The sequence below is a fragment of the Sturnira hondurensis genome, unplaced genomic scaffold, assembly GCF_014824575.4.
Source record: "Sturnira hondurensis isolate 20B ecotype Veracruz unplaced genomic scaffold, ASM1482457v3 Scaffold0018728, whole genome shotgun sequence".
Taxonomy (NCBI): domain Eukaryota; kingdom Metazoa; phylum Chordata; class Mammalia; order Chiroptera; family Phyllostomidae; genus Sturnira; species Sturnira hondurensis.
The window spans coordinates 16,578,172-16,597,908 of record NW_028091359.1 but is presented as its reverse complement, the minus strand read 5'-3'; the positions used below and the strand labels follow the sequence as shown (position 1 = coordinate 16,597,908).

At 48.4% G+C, this 19,737-nt stretch overlaps 2 protein-coding genes across 2 annotated transcripts; both read left to right on the top strand.

Annotated features, from left to right (window-relative positions):
* The first annotated feature begins 55 nt into the window (after positions 1 to 55).
* On the top strand, positions 56 to 4,378 carry ALDOC (aldolase, fructose-bisphosphate C). Its single transcript, XM_037070108.1, has 9 exons — positions 56 to 163; positions 1,962 to 2,083; positions 2,170 to 2,381; positions 2,502 to 2,556; positions 2,651 to 2,811; positions 2,923 to 3,006; positions 3,254 to 3,428; positions 3,553 to 3,752; positions 3,874 to 4,378. Exons 2-9 carry the CDS (start codon positions 1,972 to 1,974, stop codon positions 3,967 to 3,969), a joined length of 1,095 nt encoding a protein of 364 aa, XP_036926003.1. The 5' UTR covers positions 56 to 163; positions 1,962 to 1,971; the 3' UTR covers positions 3,970 to 4,378.
* Positions 4,379 to 6,390: 2,012 nt separating this feature from the next.
* PIGS (phosphatidylinositol glycan anchor biosynthesis class S) lies at positions 6,391 to 18,829 on the top strand. The gene is made up of 12 exons (XM_037069701.1): positions 6,391 to 6,462; positions 6,736 to 6,875; positions 6,961 to 7,072; positions 10,980 to 11,069; positions 11,346 to 11,437; positions 12,739 to 12,946; positions 13,436 to 13,578; positions 14,264 to 14,378; positions 15,506 to 15,651; positions 16,418 to 16,518; positions 17,289 to 17,499; positions 17,845 to 18,829. Exons 1-12 carry the CDS (start codon positions 6,429 to 6,431, stop codon positions 18,118 to 18,120), a joined length of 1,668 nt encoding a protein of 555 aa, XP_036925596.1. The 5' UTR covers positions 6,391 to 6,428; the 3' UTR covers positions 18,121 to 18,829.
* The last annotated feature ends 908 nt before the right edge of the window (positions 18,830 to 19,737 follow it).

Sequence of the window (19,737 nt, the reverse complement as noted above, 5' to 3'; positions counted from 1 at the left end):
GGGCGTGGCCTGGGCGGGGAGGTGACAACCCCGCCCCCTTGGCAGTCACGTAGCTCTGCGGCATCCTCAGCCTCATTTACAGGAGCCCGGGCTGAAGCCACAGCTCTTGCAGGCTTGAAACTGGTCTGTTCATGTGCTGCCGCCGTTAACTCAGTGCGCACAGGTGAGACCCGGGCGAGGCGGGAGCTGCTCAGCATCCCTGCTTCCTCTTCCTGACTTCCCCCTGCCATCCTTGCCCTGCCCCTTGGGGCCCTTGGATGTGCCTTCTCAGCTTCCTCTTACATCCTTACATCTTCCCTTACATCCTCTCTCTTTTCTGTCCACCCACGGTTCAGACCTCCCATAACACCCCTTCCTCTAAGCAATTAGGCTGGGACCTCAGTTTTTCCAATTCAAATCTTCCTCTGCCTACTGGGTTTTTTCTTGGGGTCACCCTCTTCCGCCAAGACCATTCTTTAAAAAAAACAGTAAAAAATAATCCTCACCGAGGATATGTTTCTTGATTTTAGACAGAGAGGAAGGGAGAAAGGGAAACATCGATGTGAGAAAGAAACATCGATTGGTTGCGTCCCAAACGCACCCTCACTGGTGATCGAACCCGAAATCTCTGTATGTGCCCTCAACAGGAATGAAACTTGCAGCCTTTTGGTGTACGGGACAATACTCCAGCTAACTAGGCCACCTGGCCGGGGCCACCAAGACCATTTTAATCTCATCTGCTCTCTCTCCTTGGCTAAGTTTCCTCTATAGTTCTTTTGCCTTTTCTCTAGGTCCTTACCCTGACTGGCTAGCCTCACTATCACCCTGCCTTCTCCTCCTGCATCTCTCTCCCCCTTCCTCAGCCTCTCTACTCATTCCTTTCCTTTTTTCTTTTCTTTTTAGAGGGAGAGGGGAAAGGAGGGAGGAAGAAAGGGAGAGAAACATTGATGTGTGAGAGAAACATCAATCGGTTGCCTAAGTAGGGACCTGGCCGGCAACCCAGGCTTGTGCCTGGACTGGGAATTAAACCAGTAACGTTTTGGTTCGCAGGCTGGCGCTCAACCCACTGAGCCACAGCAGCCAGGGCTCATTCTTTTCCATCTTGATCCTCTGCTCCCATCTCCTGACTGCAGAGGCATTGGGGTATAGAAAGCAGAGGTTATAGAAGCTTGCCACTCTTCCCTACCTACTCTCCTGCTCCCAACCTTTTCCTCCACAAGCCAAGAGAAGAAGGGTGATGGGTCCTTTTGCCTCATTCTGAAGGGTTGGAAGTAAGTGCACTTTTCCTAGAGGCTCTGTTAAGGATGAGAAAAAGGCAGTTGAAGGTCAGGGCTCATGCCTACCTGAAGAAGGGGCCAAATTCAATGAAAGGAGGATTGGCATCTTCATTTGGGCAGTAGTTTCATAAGAAGACCTGTAGCTTCGGGGCTGCTTACCTCCCCACCCCCACGATGCATCTTTCTCTGGGACTGGGAAGGATGCCCATCACAGACAAAGGGAGATGTGGGAACTGGGGCGCTAAGCCTGCTAGCTGTCAGAGAAATTGGTGCCACTTTGATGATGCCCAGGACCCATGCCAAGGACTGCTGCCCTGTTCTCAGCCTCATGCTTTTGGGGGCCAGTGGGGAGGGCCACTTGGANGGATTGGCATCTTCATTTGGGCAGTAGTTTCATAAGAAGACCTGTAGCTTCAGGGCTGCTTACCTCCCCACCCCCGCGATGCATCTTTCTCTGGGACTGGGAAGGATGCCCATCACGGACAAAGGGAGATGTGGGAACTGGGGCACTAAGCCTGCTAGCTGTCAGAGAAATTGGTGCCACTTTGATGATGCCCAGGACCCATGCCAAGGACTGCTGCCCTGTTCTCAGCCTCATGCTTTTGGGGGCCAGTGGGGAGGGCCACTTGGACCATATGGCCAAGGGAGGAAGCAGAGGAGGTAGTGGATGGGGTGCAGCTTTTATATCTTGTCTCCATTCCACAGAGCTGTCACCATGCCTCATTCATACCCAGCCCTTTCTGCTGAGCAGAAAAAGGAGTTGTCTGACATTGCCCTCCAGATTGTGGCCCCAGGCAAAGGCATCCTGGCCGCAGATGAGTCTGTAGGTAGGTGGGGGCCTGTGTTTGGGTAGGGTAGAAGTAGCCGGGAAGCCCTAGGGATGATCTCGTGACCCATCCTTGTATGCCCCCAGGCAGCATGGCCAAGCGGCTGAGCCAGATTGGGGTGGAGAACACAGAGGAGAACCGCCGTTTGTATCGCCAGGTCCTATTCAGCGCTGATGACCGTGTGAAGAAGTGCATTGGGGGTGTCATCTTCTTTCATGAGACACTTTACCAGAAAGATGATAATGGTGTCCCCTTCGTCCGTACCATCCAGGATAAGGGCATTGTCGTTGGCATCAAGGTGCAGCCACTGGCCCTGGATGGGGGCTGGGTGTGGAAATAGTTGTGTGTGTGTGTGTGTGGGGGGTGGTGGTAAGGAGAATCCTGTCTGGGTTTAGCCTTCTGCCTGTTTCCCTTTCAGGTTGACAAAGGTGTAGTGCCTCTATCTGGGACTGATGGAGAAACTACCACTCAAGGTACAGGATGGGTGGGCTTCGGGACCACAGGGTTAGTGGGTGGTTGATGCTGGCAAAGAGGGGCAGAGTGATGAGACTGGCACTATGCCTGCAGGGCTGGATGGGCTCTCAGAACGCTGCGCCCAGTACAAGAAGGATGGCGCCGACTTCGCCAAGTGGCGCTGTGTGCTGAAAATCAGTGAGCGCACGCCCTCAGCACTGGCCATTCTGGAGAATGCCAATGTGCTGGCCCGCTATGCCAGCATCTGCCAGCAGGTGTGTGTGCACATGTGAGGGGTTCAGGTGGGGGACCTGTGCCTGGTGGAAAGAGAACTTTCTTCCATCCTACCTGCTGCCCCTGCCAAGCTACTCTTCTCTTACCTGCAGAATGGCATTGTGCCTATTGTGGAACCTGAAATCCTGCCTGATGGAGACCATGACCTCAAACGTTGCCAGTATGTTACAGAGAAGGTGGGTCCACAACCTGGGCACAGACACTTACCACAGGGACAGCCTGACAGGAAGCTTGTTCGCCACAGTCTCTGGTTCAGATGCAGGCACTTTACCAAGCACTTTTTCACTTGGTCCTACAACAGACCTGTGAATGTGAGCCTGTACTAGCCCGGACAGTCATGCCCATGCAGCCACCCCTAGACAGGGAGCACAGAGCAGTAAGTGGCAAGGACCCAGACCTTAGTGAACCTCCTTTGATCCTTAGGTCCTGGCTGCTGTGTACAAGGCTCTGAATGACCATCATGTGTACCTGGAAGGGACCCTGCTGAAGCCCAACATGGTGACTCCTGGCCATGCCTGTCCCATTAAGTATAGCCCAGAGGAGGTTGCCATGGCAACTGTCACGGCCCTGCGTCGAACTGTGCCCCCAGCTGTCCCAGGTACCACTCTGCTTCCAAACCTGCTCCTATCCTTAAGACCCGTCCTTAGGTTCTTCTTGTGGCCTTCAAGAGTCCCTTATCCTGGAAAAACAGGGAGTGATTAATCAGTTTTTCTCCTCTCTAGGAGTGACCTTCCTCTCTGGAGGTCAGAGTGAAGAGGAGGCATCACTGAACCTCAATGCTATCAACCGCTGCCCCCTACCGAGGCCCTGGGCCCTCACCTTCTCCTATGGGCGTGCCCTGCAGGCCTCTGCACTCAATGCCTGGCGAGGGCAACGAGACAATGCCGAGGCTGCCACTGAGGAGTTCGTCAAGCGAGCTGAGGTTGGGAGCTAGGGGTGGGGGTATGTAGCTAGGCAGGGGGGCTAGCACCCAGAGACTACAGCCTTTGGCAACTGTGGGCTGGCTTAGCCTGCTTACACCTTCCCTCCCCTCACTTTTGCAGGTGAATGGGCTTGCAGCCCAGGGCAAGTATGAAGGCAGTGGAGAAGATGGTGGAGCGGCAGCACAGTCCCTCTATATTGCCAATCATGCCTACTGAGTAGTCATTCGATTCCACAGCTCTTGGCCTAGCCACCTGCACCCAATTTTGCCTGTAGTTACTTACAGCCTGGGCCACATAGCCTTGCAGAGCAAAGATGCCTTCATCCAGCATTGAGTCATCTTCCTTTTTCTCTTCTCCTCCCCTCTCCCATTGCTGCACCTGGGACCATTAGATGGGAGGGCAGGGAGCCCCTCATGGCTGAGGGCAGGAGAACTTGCCAGAAGTCAGAGCAGGATGCCCAGGTCTCCCCCTGCCTTTGCCAGACCCTGCAATTTCCCCATGATGGGGTAGCTTGTCCTTGGGCTCTCCTTGCCTGCCCTTTCTCTTGGGATCAGAGGGTAGGACACTAGACCTGACTTATACTTTGGGTACATAGCACATTGCAAATAAATGATAGCAAAACATGCTATTTTGTCTGTTTTACACATCAAGTCCCTACCTCCTCGTTTCTGATCTCTGCTGATTTGTCTCCAGGTCCTCTGACTGTGGAGGTGGAGAGATGGGTTTTGAGTTTCACTGGGCTTTTAAATTCATGGGGGAAAGGCACACCCATCACCATTCCCATCTCAGGCTCTTGCCTGTTGCTGCCCAAGGCTGAAGTGTGGCAGTATGAAGTGCTGCAGGTCTTTCAGTAACTGCTTTCAGTTACAGGCTGTAAGCTGCAGCTGTAGCAGGACAGCTTGGTGCAAGACTCGAGCAATTCCTAAAGGCAGCTTTTGTGCAAGGCCCAAAACTGGGATAGGAGGGGTTGGGAGTCTCATCTCTCAGCTGTGTTGAGTTCTGCCAAGGCTTGACACATTCTGCTTAGAGGGAGCCACTGCAGGAGGAGCACCTGGATTCCTGCCCAAGAAGGGGAAACCCCAAGGCTTGGGAAGGCCAGACTGAGCAGCATATCTATCAGGGTATCTATTGCCCATTCCCATTTCGGGTAGATGGGGCCACAGGGGGTCCCAGTTTAAGGATCTAGGCAAGAGCAGTTCTGGTGAGTTCTCATGAACTTTGACCACTTGGCTGGGGTGTGGGGGTTAGGGTGAGCATTTGGGTCTATCTGAGCAGATAAAAAGATAAGAAAACCTTCTAGGTGTGTCCTGTGTGAACTGCAGAGGCCTTGCTGTGTGTAAAGTGCACAATCAATGCTATACCAGCTAATTATTGCAATATGGGAATGTAGGCCCAGTGTGAGCTGACTTTATATTAACAAAAATAGCTAGTACTTCGACTGCTTTCTATGTGCTCCTGCCAGGCCCTATTCTAATCATTTTATGTTTTTAACTCATTTACTAGAACTCTATATAAAGTATATACTATCCCTATTTTAATATGTGGAAATAGGCACAGAGGGGTTAATTAACTTCTCAAGAATACTCAGGTGAAGGGGTGAAGCCAGGACTTGAACCCAAGTGATCAGAATACAGATTTCGTGCTTATGAACTTTAAGTATTCAGATATTTACAAGTTGGGAATGAATTAAGAAAAATTTAAAAGTACTGAATGAGTGCCCTGGTGGCATAGTTCAATTGGTTAAAGCATTGTCCTGATAAACCAAGGATGGACATTGGATAGGGGGTCAGGGAACACACAAGTATCAACCAATGGCCCTGACTGGTGTGGCTCAGCAGTTGGGTGTCTTCCTGCAAACCAGAGTTGCCATTTGGATTCCTGGTCAGGGCACATACCTGGGTTGCAGGCCGTTTCAGGTTGGGGGCGTGTGAGAGGTGGCAGATCAATGTTTCTTTTGCACATCAATGCTTCTCTCCCTCTCTTACTACCTCCCTTCCCTCTCTATAAACAAACAAGCAAATAAATCAACCAGTGAATACATAGATAAGTGGAAAGACAAACTGATCTCTCACAAATCAGTAAGTGAATAAAAATTAAACCTGGCCAGGTGGCTCAGTTGGGTGGAGCAGTGTCAGGTACACCAGAAGTTTTCAGGTTAGATCTCAGGTCAGGACACATACCTAGATTGCTAGTTCCATCCCGGTGGGAGCACGGATGGGAGGCAACCAACGGATGTTTCCCTCTTCTTCTTTCTCTAAACATTAATAAACATATCCTCAGGTGAGGATTTTTTAAAAATACCGAGTGAGTCAAACAGCTAGACAGGCACCACTAGCTCGCCACCTCCATGTTTGAGGCTTGAGGATAGGGTACCTGGAAGAGAAACTCGATGATGGGGATGATAAGCACTGATTGTGACGGGTGACATTTGAGTCATTTCCATGTGTCAGGTTCTTTACATGAGTGATCTCATTTTATTAAATAGCTCCATTTTTCAGATGAAAAACAGACATAGAGGTTCTTGTGGTCACCCAGATCAGTATTTAACTACTACGATGTGCGGCGCGACGCTCACGATTGGCAGCGTTTGAGCCTGTTGTCCCGCCCCCTAGCCGTTTCTGATTGGGGGAGGCTTTCGCAGCTCCGCCCCAGGGTTAGAGTAGTCAGAATCAAGCATGGCGGCTGCAGGAGCTGCAGCTTCAGACCTAGGTGGTGACATTCGGTTTGGGGCGTGAGATTCGCGGGGTGCGAGGGAAGAATGAGGGGGCGGGGATTGTGGTGTGCCAGAGGTCCTGAGGATTAGGGGTCGGGGGTCGTTGCAGACAGTATGTCTTTAGGCCCAAGCCGGTTGGTCGCACGGGTTTTCCTACGAGCACTGGCCGAGGGCCTCCGCTTTCGGGTTAAGGGGCCCCTCCGCGTCGTGGGTGGGGCCGACACCTGCGCCCATTTCCGGCGCCTCACTCTGTACCCGCGTACCTCCAGAGGTGGTCCGAGGCAAGCGCGCCGCTCTCTTCTTCGCGGCGGTGGCCATCGTGCTGGGGCTGCCGCTCTGGTGGAAGACCACGGAGACCTACCGGGCCCCATTGCCTTACTCCGAGATCAGTTTGCTGAATTCCCTGCGGGTGAGACCTCGATGAGGAAGGGCTAGGGAACAACCCATCCATAAGGTACAGACTCACCTGATGGCCTTGATGCGCCTTCCCGCAGCTCCGGCTCCGGGTGCCCGTCACTGTCGTGTTTACCCGAGATTCACTGGCGTTGGACGATGCAGTGAAGCTGCCCTTCACCGTTGTGTATGAGAGAGAGATCCCTCTGAAATGTGAGTTCCTGGGGGGTGGGATGGGGAGTCAGAGCTGCGTTTTCGGTCTGAGCTCAGTTCAGATATGCATTGGGTAGGGGTGTAGGAGTCCCATAAAGGTAGTTAAAAACTTAGGAAAAGGGCCCTGTGAATGAACAGTGTGTTTGGTTAGAAGAAAAACAACGTTAAATTCAGTATTCAGCATTAAGGAGGCAATTTTATTCATAAACATGCAACCTGATCAGAATTAGTTGATGCTCATTAGAGGACAGGGGAGGAAGTGGGATGTAGTAGAAAGAATACAGGATTTGGAATCAAGTTGAACTTGTATAGAGACCTCATTCAGTTTAACATTAAACACTTAGGAAATAAATAAAAACACTGAGTATTAGGTACTAGGAATTTGGGGATGACTGAGAAACCAATAATGCTTTCAAAAAATTCATATTCTGGTAGGGGAGAAAGACACTTAGATAAAGAAATCGGCCCTGGCTGGTGTGGCTCACTGGATTGAGCTTAGGCTCAATGAAGGGTCACCAGTTCAATTCCCAGTCAGGGCACATGCCTGGGTTGCCTGAGCCCCAGTTGGGGGCTCCAGAGAGGCAACCACACCTAGATGTTTCTCTCCCTCTCTTTCTCCCTTCCTTCCCCTCTCTAAAGAAGGAAATAAATAAAATCTTTTAAAAAAAGAAAACAGGAATGTATAAGAAAAAGATTGCAGTTAAGAAAGCCTTTAGCTCTCTAGGAGGAAAGAAAGGCAGAGAAAGTTTTGAGGGATGTAATTTTTAAGTTGGATTTTTAACGGATGTGTAGAAATTCAGTTTAAATGGGGAGGTGAGAGGGAATAGTGTGAGCCAGTAGTAATGATAGCTATTATTAGTCATTGTTCACTATATGCCAAAAACTAGGTGAAGCACTTTACATGTGCTGTCTCGTTTCATACCCTCTTACATTATGATCTCCACTTTGAAAAAATGGAGAAAAAACAGACTGAAAAAAAATGGATGTTTTTTTTTGTAAATGAAAAAACAAAACAAAACAAAACAGACTTAGAGATTTTAATTTGTACAAGATCGCACAGCTAGCTAGTAAGAGGTAGGATTAGGTTTGAACCCAGGCCTGACTGATTCCATTGTTAAAGCTTTTCACCAACAAACTGTGCTGGCTGCCTCCTGCATAAAAGCATGCAGGGGTCAATTAGCATGTTGTGGGGGACGGTCCATAAGCAGCTTTACCTTTCCAGTGAGGAGTGAAAGACTGGGAGTGAAGGGAGATGGAGGCTGAGTCCGGACCAGGAAGTGCCTGTGTGCCATTTACTTTCTAGCTCTTTAACCTGGGTCACACATTTAAAAATAAATAGTATTTCATGTGGTTCAACCTAATGTACACACACATACTTTTTCTTTCTCAAAACAAAAATTGGATTGTATCTCACATGTTAGATTGCACCTTGATTATTGTCAGTTTCTTATGGACTTCTTCATAGTTAGTGACATAGTATTTATTCAGTAATAGTGGAGTGGCAAGGAGTATGAAATTTTGGTCTAAGAGTGCGGTACTAAATGCTTGGTTCTGCCACTTGTTTGTGTGAATTTGGGTGAGGTTAACCTCTCTAAACCTTGGTTTTCTCATCTGTTAAATAGGGATAGAAATAGGGTTGTTCATCTATTCAACAGATATTTATTTATTGATATTTTTGTGGTTGCTAGAGATATAGCAGTGAACAAAATAGACAGAGAAGACAGACAATTAAAAAGATAAACAAGTGAAATGTATGTTAAATGGTGATAGGACTGAAATAGAGTTGGGTAATGAGATAGGGAGGGTTATTTTGAGGGAGATGGGGAGGTCGTGGCTATTTTAGATAGGGTGGCCAGGGGAGGCATCATTTGAAAACAGGCTATTTGAGTAGGGACCTAAAAGGAAAAGATGAAGGAGTAAATTGTGTAGGTATCTGGGAGAAGAGCATTTTGGCAGGGAGTAAAGCAAGTGTAAGGTTCTGAGGTAGGAGGAGGGGCAGTGCCTTTCTTTGCAGAACAGTAAGAATCCCACTGTGGCTAGAGTGAGGTGAATGAGGGACAGTGTAAGAGGAAATAAAATGAAACTAGAGTGGCAAAAGGGGGTCAGACTCACATACAGCTTTTATTCTGGATGAGAAGGGAAGCCATTGAAGGTTGTCTTTTTTTTTAAAAGATATTATTTGTTTTTAGAGAGAGGGGAAAGGAGGGAGAAAGAGGGAGGGAAACATTAATTGGTGCCTCCTGCACACGTCCCACCTGGGGATGGAACCTGCAACTCAGGTTTGTGCCCTGACTGGGAATCGAACTGGTGACCTTTGAGTTTGCAGGATGATACCCAACCAACTGAGCCACACCAGCCAGGGACATTTTTCTGCTTATGTGGCCTGGAATTCTATAAAGAACTTTCTCAATAAATTTTAGGTTGTATTTGTCAAGTTTCAGGGACAAAAAAAAATCACTTTGAGATTGTCTTACAGGTATAGATTAACTTAGGGAGAATTGACATACTTAGGATATTTAATCTTTTCATCTAAGAGCCTTGTATGTGCTTTCCATTTATCAGGTTTTTTATGTCCTTCAGTAAAGTCTCCGGGGTTTTTCTTACAATTTTGTACATTCATTCCTGGGTATCTTTATGTTTTTTATAGTTATTGCGGTTGGAATTTTTAAACATACCTGCTTTTCTAATTAGATATTGCTGGCATTTATCAGAAAGTTACTGATTCTTGTATCTAGTCATCTCACCAAACTGTCACTAGTTCTAATAGTTTTTCAGTGGATTCTCTTGGAAAATAATTTTACTACTTCAAAAATTATACTACGGGCCATTTTCCTGGCTGGTGTGGCTTAGTGGATTGAGCACTGGCCTGTGAACCAAAGGATCACTGGTTCTATTCCCAGTCAGGACACAAGCCTGGGTTGTGGGCCAGAGCCCCAGTGGGGGTGTGTGCAAGGCAATAACACACTGATGTTTCTCTTTCTCCCTCCCTTCCTGTCTAAAAATAAGTAAATAAAATCTTTAAAGAAAAAAACAACAAAAAGTGGCCATTTTGTCTGTTTCTTTCAAATATATTTTATTTCTTTTTTTTTTAATTTAAAAAATATTTTATTTATTAGAGAGAGGGGAAAGTAGGGAGAAAGAGAGGGAGAGAAACATCAATGTGTGGTTTCCTGTCATGTGGTCCCCACTAGGGAACTGGCCAGCAACACAGGCATATGCCCTGACTGGGAATCGAACCAGTGATGTTTTGGTTCACAGCCTGTGCTCTATCCACTGAGCTACACCGACCAGGTATTTCTCTCTTTTTAAAAAAATACTTATTTATTTTTAAAGAGGAGAAGGGAGGGAGAAAGATGGAGAGAAACATCAATGTGTGGTTTCCTCTCACGCACCCCATACTTACTGTAGATCTGGCCTGTAACCTAGGTGTGTGTCCTGACTGGGAATTGCACAGGTGACCCTTTGGTTTGCAGGCCGGCACTCAATCCACTGAGCCATATCAGTCAGGGCTGTTTCTCTTTCTTGTTACATTGGTCAGGAACTTCAGAAAGAATAGTGCTGAATAATAGAGGAACTAGCAGGCATCTTGCTTTATTCCTAATTTTAGCAGAACTTTATTTAGTGTTTTCTATTAACTGTGTTGTTTGTTTTTATCCAGAATGTTCACTGAATTTAATTACTTTGGGGCACTTACTAGAGTGGTCATACGGTTTTTCTCCTTTCACCTATTCATGTAATGAATATTGTAGTAGATCTCCCTGTGGGAGAGGACCTCAGGATGAAGGGAGAGTGTACACAGGCTGATGGAAGAGGTGGAGTGTCGTGTGTTTGACGCCATCTGTGCAGAAATTGTTAGAATTGCTCTGACACTTGCTCCTCCCATCGTGCTGCTTCCATTTCTCCTCAGACAAAATGAAAATTAAGTGCCGTTTCCAGAAGGACTATCGGATGGCTTTGGACCATGAGGAAGAGGCCCTGTCATTGAGCAGTGTGCAAGGTACTGGAAGGGAAGATCCCACCATTTAACATGAAGGCCTGTGTTCCCTTCTGATCCCTAAAGGTATCGTTTTTGTACCTTGTCTTAACTCCAAAATCCCTCTGGGAAAGCTGTATATGACATGTGTTGCAGCTTGGGCCACCGAGGGCCAAGCCTGCCCACAGTGTCAGCTGGCTGGCAGTGGGAGGTAGAGGGGTGGCTTAGGCACTCCATGGGGGCCAGAGGGAGAGGGAATGGCATTTTTGCTCCTGGTACACCACCTGCTCTTGTCCCCAGAGGCAGAAACCATGTTAGCCAAGTCGCAGGAGCAAGTAGTGGGCTCCCTGAATGTGTACGTGATCTCTGAACGCTCCTCACTTCTCCCCCAGGTAGGGTGAGCAGAGAGGCCGTGGCCTTGCCTGACCCCGTCAGCTCCTCCTCTCCCTGGTCACTCCTTGCAGTGTTGCCGCCCATTTCTTCCATTTGCTATGGGAAACTCTCCAAATATATTTTGTAAAGAATGCAAATACGAATTTTTTCATTAACTTTGGTTTTCAAAATCCAAGACTTTTATATGGTTACAGTTCCAGTGACCATTTAAAGTGGAAAATAAATCAGTAGGAATAAAAGAAAGAAGCAGGTTTCAGTGGGCAGTGATGGTAACATGGGCAATACATTGAACTTCTCATGAACCATTGGCTTCATGGAAGCTATGCTGTGCACCATTTTCTTTATGAATGTATAATGAAATATTTAATTCCTATAAAAAGAGGGAAGAATTTTAATGAATGTCTAAGTACCCAGCCTCAGCTTATAATATTAAAGTGATATGGTTGGAGCTCCATGTGTCTCTGTGGTTACAGGCCACTCAAGTTTTATCATTTGTTGCATCTCTATAAACAGTACCTTTAATTTTACATATTTTGACCTTTATATAAATGGTATAATACAGCACATATTCTGCAACTTTCAGTTTGCTCAACATTTATACTTGAGAGAATCATCCATGATAATATGTGTGGCTTCATTTTTAAGTCTGCCCAGTGTTTCATTGTAGTTTATCACAGTTTATCCATTCTGTTGTTCATGGGCATTTGGATTGTCTCCAGTTTTTTTTTTTAATATTTTATTTATTTATCTTTAGAGGGTAAGGGAAGGAAAGAGGGAGAGAAATATCAATGTATGGTTGCCTCTCGTGAGTCCCCTGCTGGGAACCGGCCTGCCACCCAGGCATGTGCCCTGACTGGGAATCAAACCGCGATCCTCTGGTTTGCGGGCCTGCACTCAATCCACTGAGCTACACCAGCCAGGGCTAATTTTTTTTTATTTAAATAGCGCTGCTGGGAGAATTCTTGTACTTGAGGCTTTGCCCTGTGCCATTTCCCTAGATCAGACCGTCTGTTTATCCTGCTTTTTTTGTTCAGCATGCCGTCTCTTAGTTCCAGCCTGTGAAGATTTGATACTTCCTGGAACTGTGTCTCTTGGGAATGAGGAGGGGACTGAAATGAAGGAAGACGCTCATATATACCCATAGCTCAGAAATACCGAGATAACAGTTACTATGAATCTAAAGAGGTGCATGCCTGTTGGTCAGCGGCACAAGGCCAGATTCGCAGAAGCAGGAGCCAGAGTGCTCTTCTGCTTTCTTCTCTGAGCCACGGGCATTCTGTTCCTTGCTTGCCCCTCGTAGGACATGATGAGCTACATTGGGCCTAACAGGACAGCATTCATGAGGGGAATAATACACCGGCAGGCTTTTAACATCATTGGGCGCCGCATAGTCCAAATAGCCCAGGCCATGTCTTTGAATGAGGATGTGCTTGCTGCAGCCCTGGCTGACCACCTCCCGGAGGACAAGTGGAGCTCGGATAAGAGGCGGCCTCTCAAGTCCAGTTTGGGTAGAGTGACCGGGCTTTACTACGGGAAGGGAGAGGGAAATGAATTATGTGGAGGCATTGGGGCGAGAGGGGAACCTGCATGCCAACTCTTCTTTCTTCTGTAGCTTTTTCTTTTTCTTTTTCTTTAGATTTTATTTATTTATCTTTAGAGGGGAAGGGAAGGAGAGAGGGAGAGAAACCTCAATGTATGGTTGCCTCTCCTGTGTCCCCTGCTGGGAACTGGCCTGCAACCCAGGCATGTGCCCTGACTGGGAATCGAACCACAATCTTTTGGTTCGAAGGCCTGAGCTCAATCCACTGAGCTACACCAGCCAGGGCTGTAGCTTTTTCTTAAAGCGCCCAGTGTTTCTCACCCCAGTTTTACCCTCCCATTGGTTCTGTGATGACAGTCAGTGTCTTTGCAGAGCAGAAACAAGTTCAGCTCAGCCAGGGGCAGCCTTGCCCCTCATCCACCAAAGCCTCTGGATTCCCTGACTCCTGTTTCCCTAGGCTATGAGATCACCTTCAGTTTACTCAACCCAGACCCCAAGTCTCATGACGTGCACTGGGACATTGAGGGAGCTGTCCGGCGCTACGTGCAGCCCTTTCTGAATGCCCTCAGTGCTGCCGGCAACTTCTCTGTGGACTCTCAGGTGAGGCTGGAGCAGGCGGAAGAGTCCTTTTCCTGGACTGCACCGTCCTTTTCAAAGTCCATCCGTATTTAGTATCCACAGGTGTAGTGTGTTCTTTTAGCTCTTTGAGCTTGTTGACTGGCTAGGAATTTCCTTTGTATGTGACTGGTGTCTACTTCCCCTCCTTGTGAGCAGCTCAGGGAGTTCCATCCATGCTTGTTTAAAAACTGGCTTCCTTGTGGCTCCCTCCAGAGCCGTATTTACCAGTCATGCTGTCCTCACAACAGCAAAAAAACTTCCTGAACTGCGCTAATGTAGTAACAATAAAGAGAGAAGAATGTAGCTTTCTGTGTAATACAGTGAGGGAAAATCTAGGGGAAATTTCTCTCAGGTCTTGGTAGTGGGAGGAAGTACTTCTGACTGACCGACTTGATTTGATCCAAATTCTGTTTGATCTGAATTCTGTTATTCTTTGTTTAGGCTGTGAGAACGGCTGGTAAACTGTGGTTTTCAAAGAACATATTTAGCATTCTAACCTTACCCTTGGCTTTGTTATTTTTTCCTGCACCTGTTTTCTCTCAGCCCTGATTTGGTCTATTACATTTAGTCTTGTCATCGTTTTATTTTTTTAAGCCTCCTCAGATCTTTTTTGGGACAGAGTGGACTATAAGTCAATAAATGAAATAAGATTCTCTTTGCTCTCTAGATCCTTTACTATGCGGCATTGGGGGTGAACCCCCGCTTTGACCCAGCTTCCTCCAGCTACTACTTGGCCGCACACAACCTCCCCCATGTCATCAACCCAGTGGAGTCCCGCCTAGGTGAGCTCCTGAGGTTGGGGGTCTTTCTGCTGGGTCAGGGAGGGACCCAGAAGCCTCAGCCTGCGCTCATAGGTGGGTTGTGTACAGCGATGGTCCCCAGGTTGGGTTGGTCTGAGGACGTCAAGGGAGTGTTGGGCGTTTAGGCTACTTTATCGTGGTACTCCCTCCCCACATCACCATATCCAAAAGCATTTATTAAACACGTTTCCAGCACTTTTTATAAATGAACAGATAGTGTGTGTCTCTCTCCCTGCAAACCACCCAGGAAAAAAATAGGTTACACATGTAGGGAAGATAACAGCAAAAGTACATGAAGGCAGAATGGGGAACCTTGAAACTAGGATTCCAGTTTTTCATTTTGGGGGTGTACCTAGGAAAAGTAGGTGTCACCAAGAACTGCAAAACAGGAAAACGAAAATGAGTGTATCACTAGTTGTGAAATTTAAGACATCAGGGCTAGGCCCGGGGGCAGAACGGGAGGTCTTGGCAAATTCTACCCTGTCTTTTCAGCAGAGTATGAGGGACTGCTTTATAGCAGTGCTGTGTATGGAGGTAGATTTCAGGCAAGGGAACTGTCTGTGAGCTTAGATGTAGAAGAGTAAGAGCACATAGACCTTCAGGAAGCTCAGAGAAGTTTACTGTGGCTGAATTGCGAGAGGGTGACCAAGGTGATGGTGGCAAGGCAGGCAGGCAGGCATCAGATCATAAAGGACTGCACTGAGGAGTTTGAACTTTAACTTGGCGTGAGTGGCTAGCCATGGAAGGGTGCTAAGCAGGGAACTGACGTGATGTCACATTTATACTTGTGCATAAAACGAGTTACAATAATATGGGTGAATGGCCGGAGTCCCCAGAGCTCGCTTAGACAGTGAAGGGAGGCCTGTTGGAGGAGGGGAGATTCCGGGGCATTTTGGGGCTAAGGACTGCACTTCAGGCACGTGATACATCTTGGGAGAATGATCAGAGGTTCTTTGCCACAGGAACTCGGGACTGGAGAATATCCCAGTGGTTTTCATTTGGGAAAAATGAAGCCCAGAGTCAGTGACGGTGTGTTCGAGGCCGAACTAGAACTGGGATCTAGGTCGGACTTGTTGACCATTCTGACTGCCCTTCTCTCTGTACTGCAGGGTCCAGTGCTGCCTCCCTTTACCCTGTGCTCAACTTCCTGCTCTATGTACCTGAGCTTGCCCACTCCCCCTTGTACATTCAGGACAAGGATGGGGCTCCGGTGGCCACCAACGCCTTCCACAGTCCCCGCTGGGGTGGCATTATGGTAATGTTCGCACTGTGCAGACCCCAGAGCCCAAGCTTTGGGGGCACACAGATGTTCCCTGAGATGGTTCTTCTCTTATTCCTCTGGTATCGTCCATGGCCCAGCCACGGAGGGCAGGCACCGAGGAAGTGAGGGTACTGTGAGCTCGTGCCCCTCCTCTGCCAGCCCCTGCTGTTTTTTATTATGTCAATATTTTCTAAAATATGACTGACTGATTTATTTATTTATTTTTAGACAGAGGGGAAGGGAGGGAGAGAAACATCAATGTGTAGTTGCCTCTCAGACACCCCCTACTGGGGACCTAGCTGGTAACCCAGCCATGTGACCTGACTGGGAATCGAACTGTTGACCCTTTGCTTCACAGGCCAGTGCTCAGTCCACTGAGCCACACCAGCCAGGGCTAAAGTATGACCTTTTTGTGTGTAGCAGTTTGTACTTCCTGAGGACTCTTCAGTGTACATCTTAGATCTTGGACCTATTTGTGGGCCTCTTGCAGACTTGGGAATTTTGTCTCTTCTATTAGACTAGGAGTTTCTCTAAAATGGAATAAAAATTACCTTTTTTATAGGATTTTTGAGGGGGTAATGAAGATAATTTATGGAAAGCTCCTAATAGATATTCAAAAAATATTAGCTGAACCATCAGGTTTATAATTTCTGGAGAGCACAGACTGTGCCTGTCTTTTCTCTCATGGTCACCAGAGCGTCTAGGGCACAGCTGTGCATGGCCCCGGTGTGATGTGAGGCCACCTCCCCACCCCGTGCAGGTGTACAACGTGGACCCGAAAGCCTACAATGCCTCGGAGCTGCCTGTGCGAGTTGAGGTGGACATGGAGCGAGTGATGGAGGTGTTCCTGGCTCAGTTGCGGTGAGGTCCTAGGGGATCCACGTGGGGACATGGCTGCTGACTGACCACAGCCTCCTGGGCTGACTCCAGTAAAACCTCACCTGGCAGGGTCACCTCAGCTGTGCCTAGAACCCCAGGAAACCAAGAAAGGTTTCCAAGGATCACTTGGTTTTTCTCCTAAGAAGAACTAGTTGCCGACAAAAACTTTTAAGAAAAAATAGGCTCATGAATTGTCAGGTCCCTGGGATGGAATTAGGGGTGTGTAAGAAAAATGGCTATTAATTCTTATGCCAACTGATCTATTGATAGTGGCTGCTTGATGCCCTGTGTTAAAGATTCTTTGGGCTCATTAGGAAAGAGGATCCTGATTGATGAGCAGTCTCTGCCATGGGTGCAGGAATGGAGAGGCACAGCACACGCATCTTTAAGAGGTGGTCCTGGATCATCCGTTCACGAAGGCTTGGTGGCCCCATTTGTCCAAAGACAGGGTAGATAAGGCGAGAGGATTAAACTAAGTTGGTGTTATCAGAAATATTTTAGTCGTGGGACCTTTTGTCAAACAAGATCTTGGAAGTCCAGTGTAAAACAGGGAAAAGCTAAAGCACAGGTAAACCAGAGTTTGGGGCACCGGGTTGCTCAGTGTTGCCACCGGCCTCCCAGGAAGCCCCAGGCCCTTCCCTGCAGCCCCTGTGGGTCTGGGTGAGGTTGAAAATCCGTCATTCTAGGACTTGCAGCCATCTTCTCCCACATTCTAGTCTCAGCCCCTTTGACACTCTTTGCTGTTCCTACAGGCTGCTCTTTGGAATTTCTCAGCCCAAGTTGCCTCCAAAATGCCTGTTTTCAGGGCCCAAGAGTGAAGGGCTAATGACTTGGGAGGTAGATCGGCTCCTGTGGGCTCGGTCAGTGGAGAACCTGGCCACGGCCACCACCACTCTCACTTCCCTGGCCCAGCTTCTGGGCAAGATCAGCAACATTGTCATTAAGGACAATGTGGCATCCGAGGTAAGCGGGCGGGGAATGGACTCAGTGGCCCAGGATTGCAGTGGCCACTGAGGGTCAGGGTATGGGGAAAGTAGAGCCAGCTGGGGTCTAGGGTGTGTGTGGGCATGCCAGCCTTGAGTGCCTGAGGCTTCCTCTAGAGGGCAGTGCCAGCCCCCAGCAGGAGTGCAGATGGGGGGATGTAAGGTACTAAGAAAGTACACCACAGCCCTTTTATACTAGCCTCCCTATAACCTGGGCAAACTCCAGGTAACCTGTCTGGTAGATGGAAGGAACAGCGAAGCTTGTCACCCCCACCCTCTTCATAAGTGCCTAGGACTCACTGGTAATCCCCTGCCCCCTTCCTAGGTGTACAGGGCTGTAGATGCAGTCTATGAGTCAGCACTGCAGTTGACCTCTGGGCACCTGGCCTCTGCCTTCGTCGCCAGCCGGGAAGCTGTGACATCCTCGGAGCGTGCCTTTTTTGATCCCTCACTCCTCCACCTCCTCTATTTCCCTGATGACCAGAAGTTTGCCATCTACATCCCGCTCTTCCTGCCTATGGCTGTGCCCATCATCCTGTCTCTGGTCAAGATCTTCCTGGAGATCCACGAGTCCTGGAAAAAGCCTGTGAGGATAGACTGAGCAGGGCAGCATCTCAGTAGGAAGCCTTCCCTTCTGGCCAGGGCGGCAGATGCTAGATTGAGAGGCACATAAATGGGGCCTGCCGTGAATGACCTGTCTCCAGCCACCAAGTGTAATACTCCATTCTTCTGGCTCAGATGTCCCACCCCCGTCCTCAAGAGATGTGTCATCTTGGTCTCCTCCTTTGGCTGAGCTTGAAGGCCCCTTATCTCTGGGGCAGAGGCAGCTTGTACTTCTGCCCTGTTCCAGCCCTTTTGCACTGGGAGAGAACATCAGGGAAAAGCCCAGGTGGTTTTCTAGCCCCTTCCCCTCCATGCTTCTTTCTGCCCCTCAGAGAGAGCCCAGCACTGCTCTCGGGGAAGGGCCAGGCACAGGTCACCTCTGGGGGCGCCTCCTGAGCTCCCCTCCCTCCTGGCTAGTTACACCTGTTGAGTACAGCCTGGTGCTGTGTATGGCAGCGCTTCCCTTCACCCTTTCATAGAGACTTGGGATCAAACATGCCTGAATTCAAACCCTGGCTTCTGTACTTACCATCTGGGGGTCTCTGAATAAGCTACTTAATCTCCCTGAGCCTCAGTTTTTCATTCGTTAAAAGAACACCAGTGATACTTCCCTTACCAAGTGGTTGTGAGGATTAAATGTGATACGCATTTGAAAGTGTCTGGCATATTCTAGGCTGTCAATAAATACTGACTGAATTGGAATGACATGAAGTGTGAGCAGAGCTTTGGTTCATTCATATGTAAGTAATGGTCCCCTAGTATCTCCTCCTGGGCTGACAGGCCATCATGCTTCTGACTGGCCGTGGGACCTCCTGCCTCCTTGTCCTGGGGGCCCTGTGGTGGCTTAGACAACTAGGCAGTTGTCCCTTGGCATGTCCTGGCTTGCCCAGTAAGGCTGTTAACATCTACTTCTGCTTTTTAGCTGGGGGTCTGGGAGAGAATGGCTTGTATGAGTGTAAGACCTCAGAAACTAACTCATTTATGAATTCAAGAAAAGAATATATTGCCCTGGCCAGGTAGCTCAGTTGGTTAGAGCATCATCCCCCATGTGCCAAAGTTGCAGGTTGGATCCCTTGGCAGGGTACAAACAAGAATCAATCCATGAATTCATAAATAAGTGGAACAACAAATTGATGTTTCTTTCTCCCTTCCTCTAAAAATCAACCTAAACAAATTAAAGTATTTTGAGCATTGGTACCGTGCCAAGTGGTGAGTTACAGAGAGCAAAGGCAGGATCCCTGCTTTCTCAGAACTGTTGTTTTAGGCGGAAGAGTCAATGTACAAGTGAAACATTTTGGATAATGCACTAGAAGGAAAAACTAGGCTGGTCAGGTACTGACTGGCATGAGTACTTTGGATTAGGTGTGAGAGCCTTTGAGCTGAGACCAGGAGAAGAGGCCACCTTGGGGAAAAAGTATTCCAGGCAAAGATCCTGAGATGTAACTCGCTTTGTGGGCAGAGGGAAGGGCAGAGGGGCGAGGCACAGGAAAGGTAGCCAGGACCCCTTGAAAAAATGAGTGAAGCAAAGGGCGAGCCCCCACCTTGCCCTGGGTGGAAAGTCGGGTCCCCGCGTCCCCATCCTTTCAGCTCGGTGGGCGGGCCCAGGGGCGGGGCG

What these genes read in the sequence shown, in the direction of transcription:
- PIGS (XM_037069701.1), top strand. Translation starts at nt 6,429, where the DNA reads ATGGCGGCTGCAGGAGCTGCAGCTTCAGACCTAG. An exon ending in ACTTCTCTGTGGACTCTCAG is followed by an intron (nt 13,579 to 14,263) that starts GTGAGGCTGGAG and finishes TTTGCTCTCTAG; the next exon opens with ATCCTTTACTATGCGGCATT. An exon ending in CCCAGTGGAGTCCCGCCTAG is followed by an intron (nt 14,379 to 15,505) that starts GTGAGCTCCTGA and finishes TCTGTACTGCAG; the next exon opens with GGTCCAGTGCTGCCTCCCTT.
- ALDOC (XM_037070108.1), top strand. Translation starts at nt 1,972, where the DNA reads ATGCCTCATTCATACCCAGCCCTTTCTGCTGAGCAGAAAAAGGAGTTG. An exon ending in GGCCGCAGATGAGTCTGTAG is followed by an intron (nt 2,084 to 2,169) that starts GTAGGTGGGGGC and finishes GTATGCCCCCAG; the next exon opens with GCAGCATGGCCAAGCGGCTG. An exon ending in TGTGCCCCCAGCTGTCCCAG is followed by an intron (nt 3,429 to 3,552) that starts GTACCACTCTGC and finishes TCTCCTCTCTAG; the next exon opens with GAGTGACCTTCCTCTCTGGA.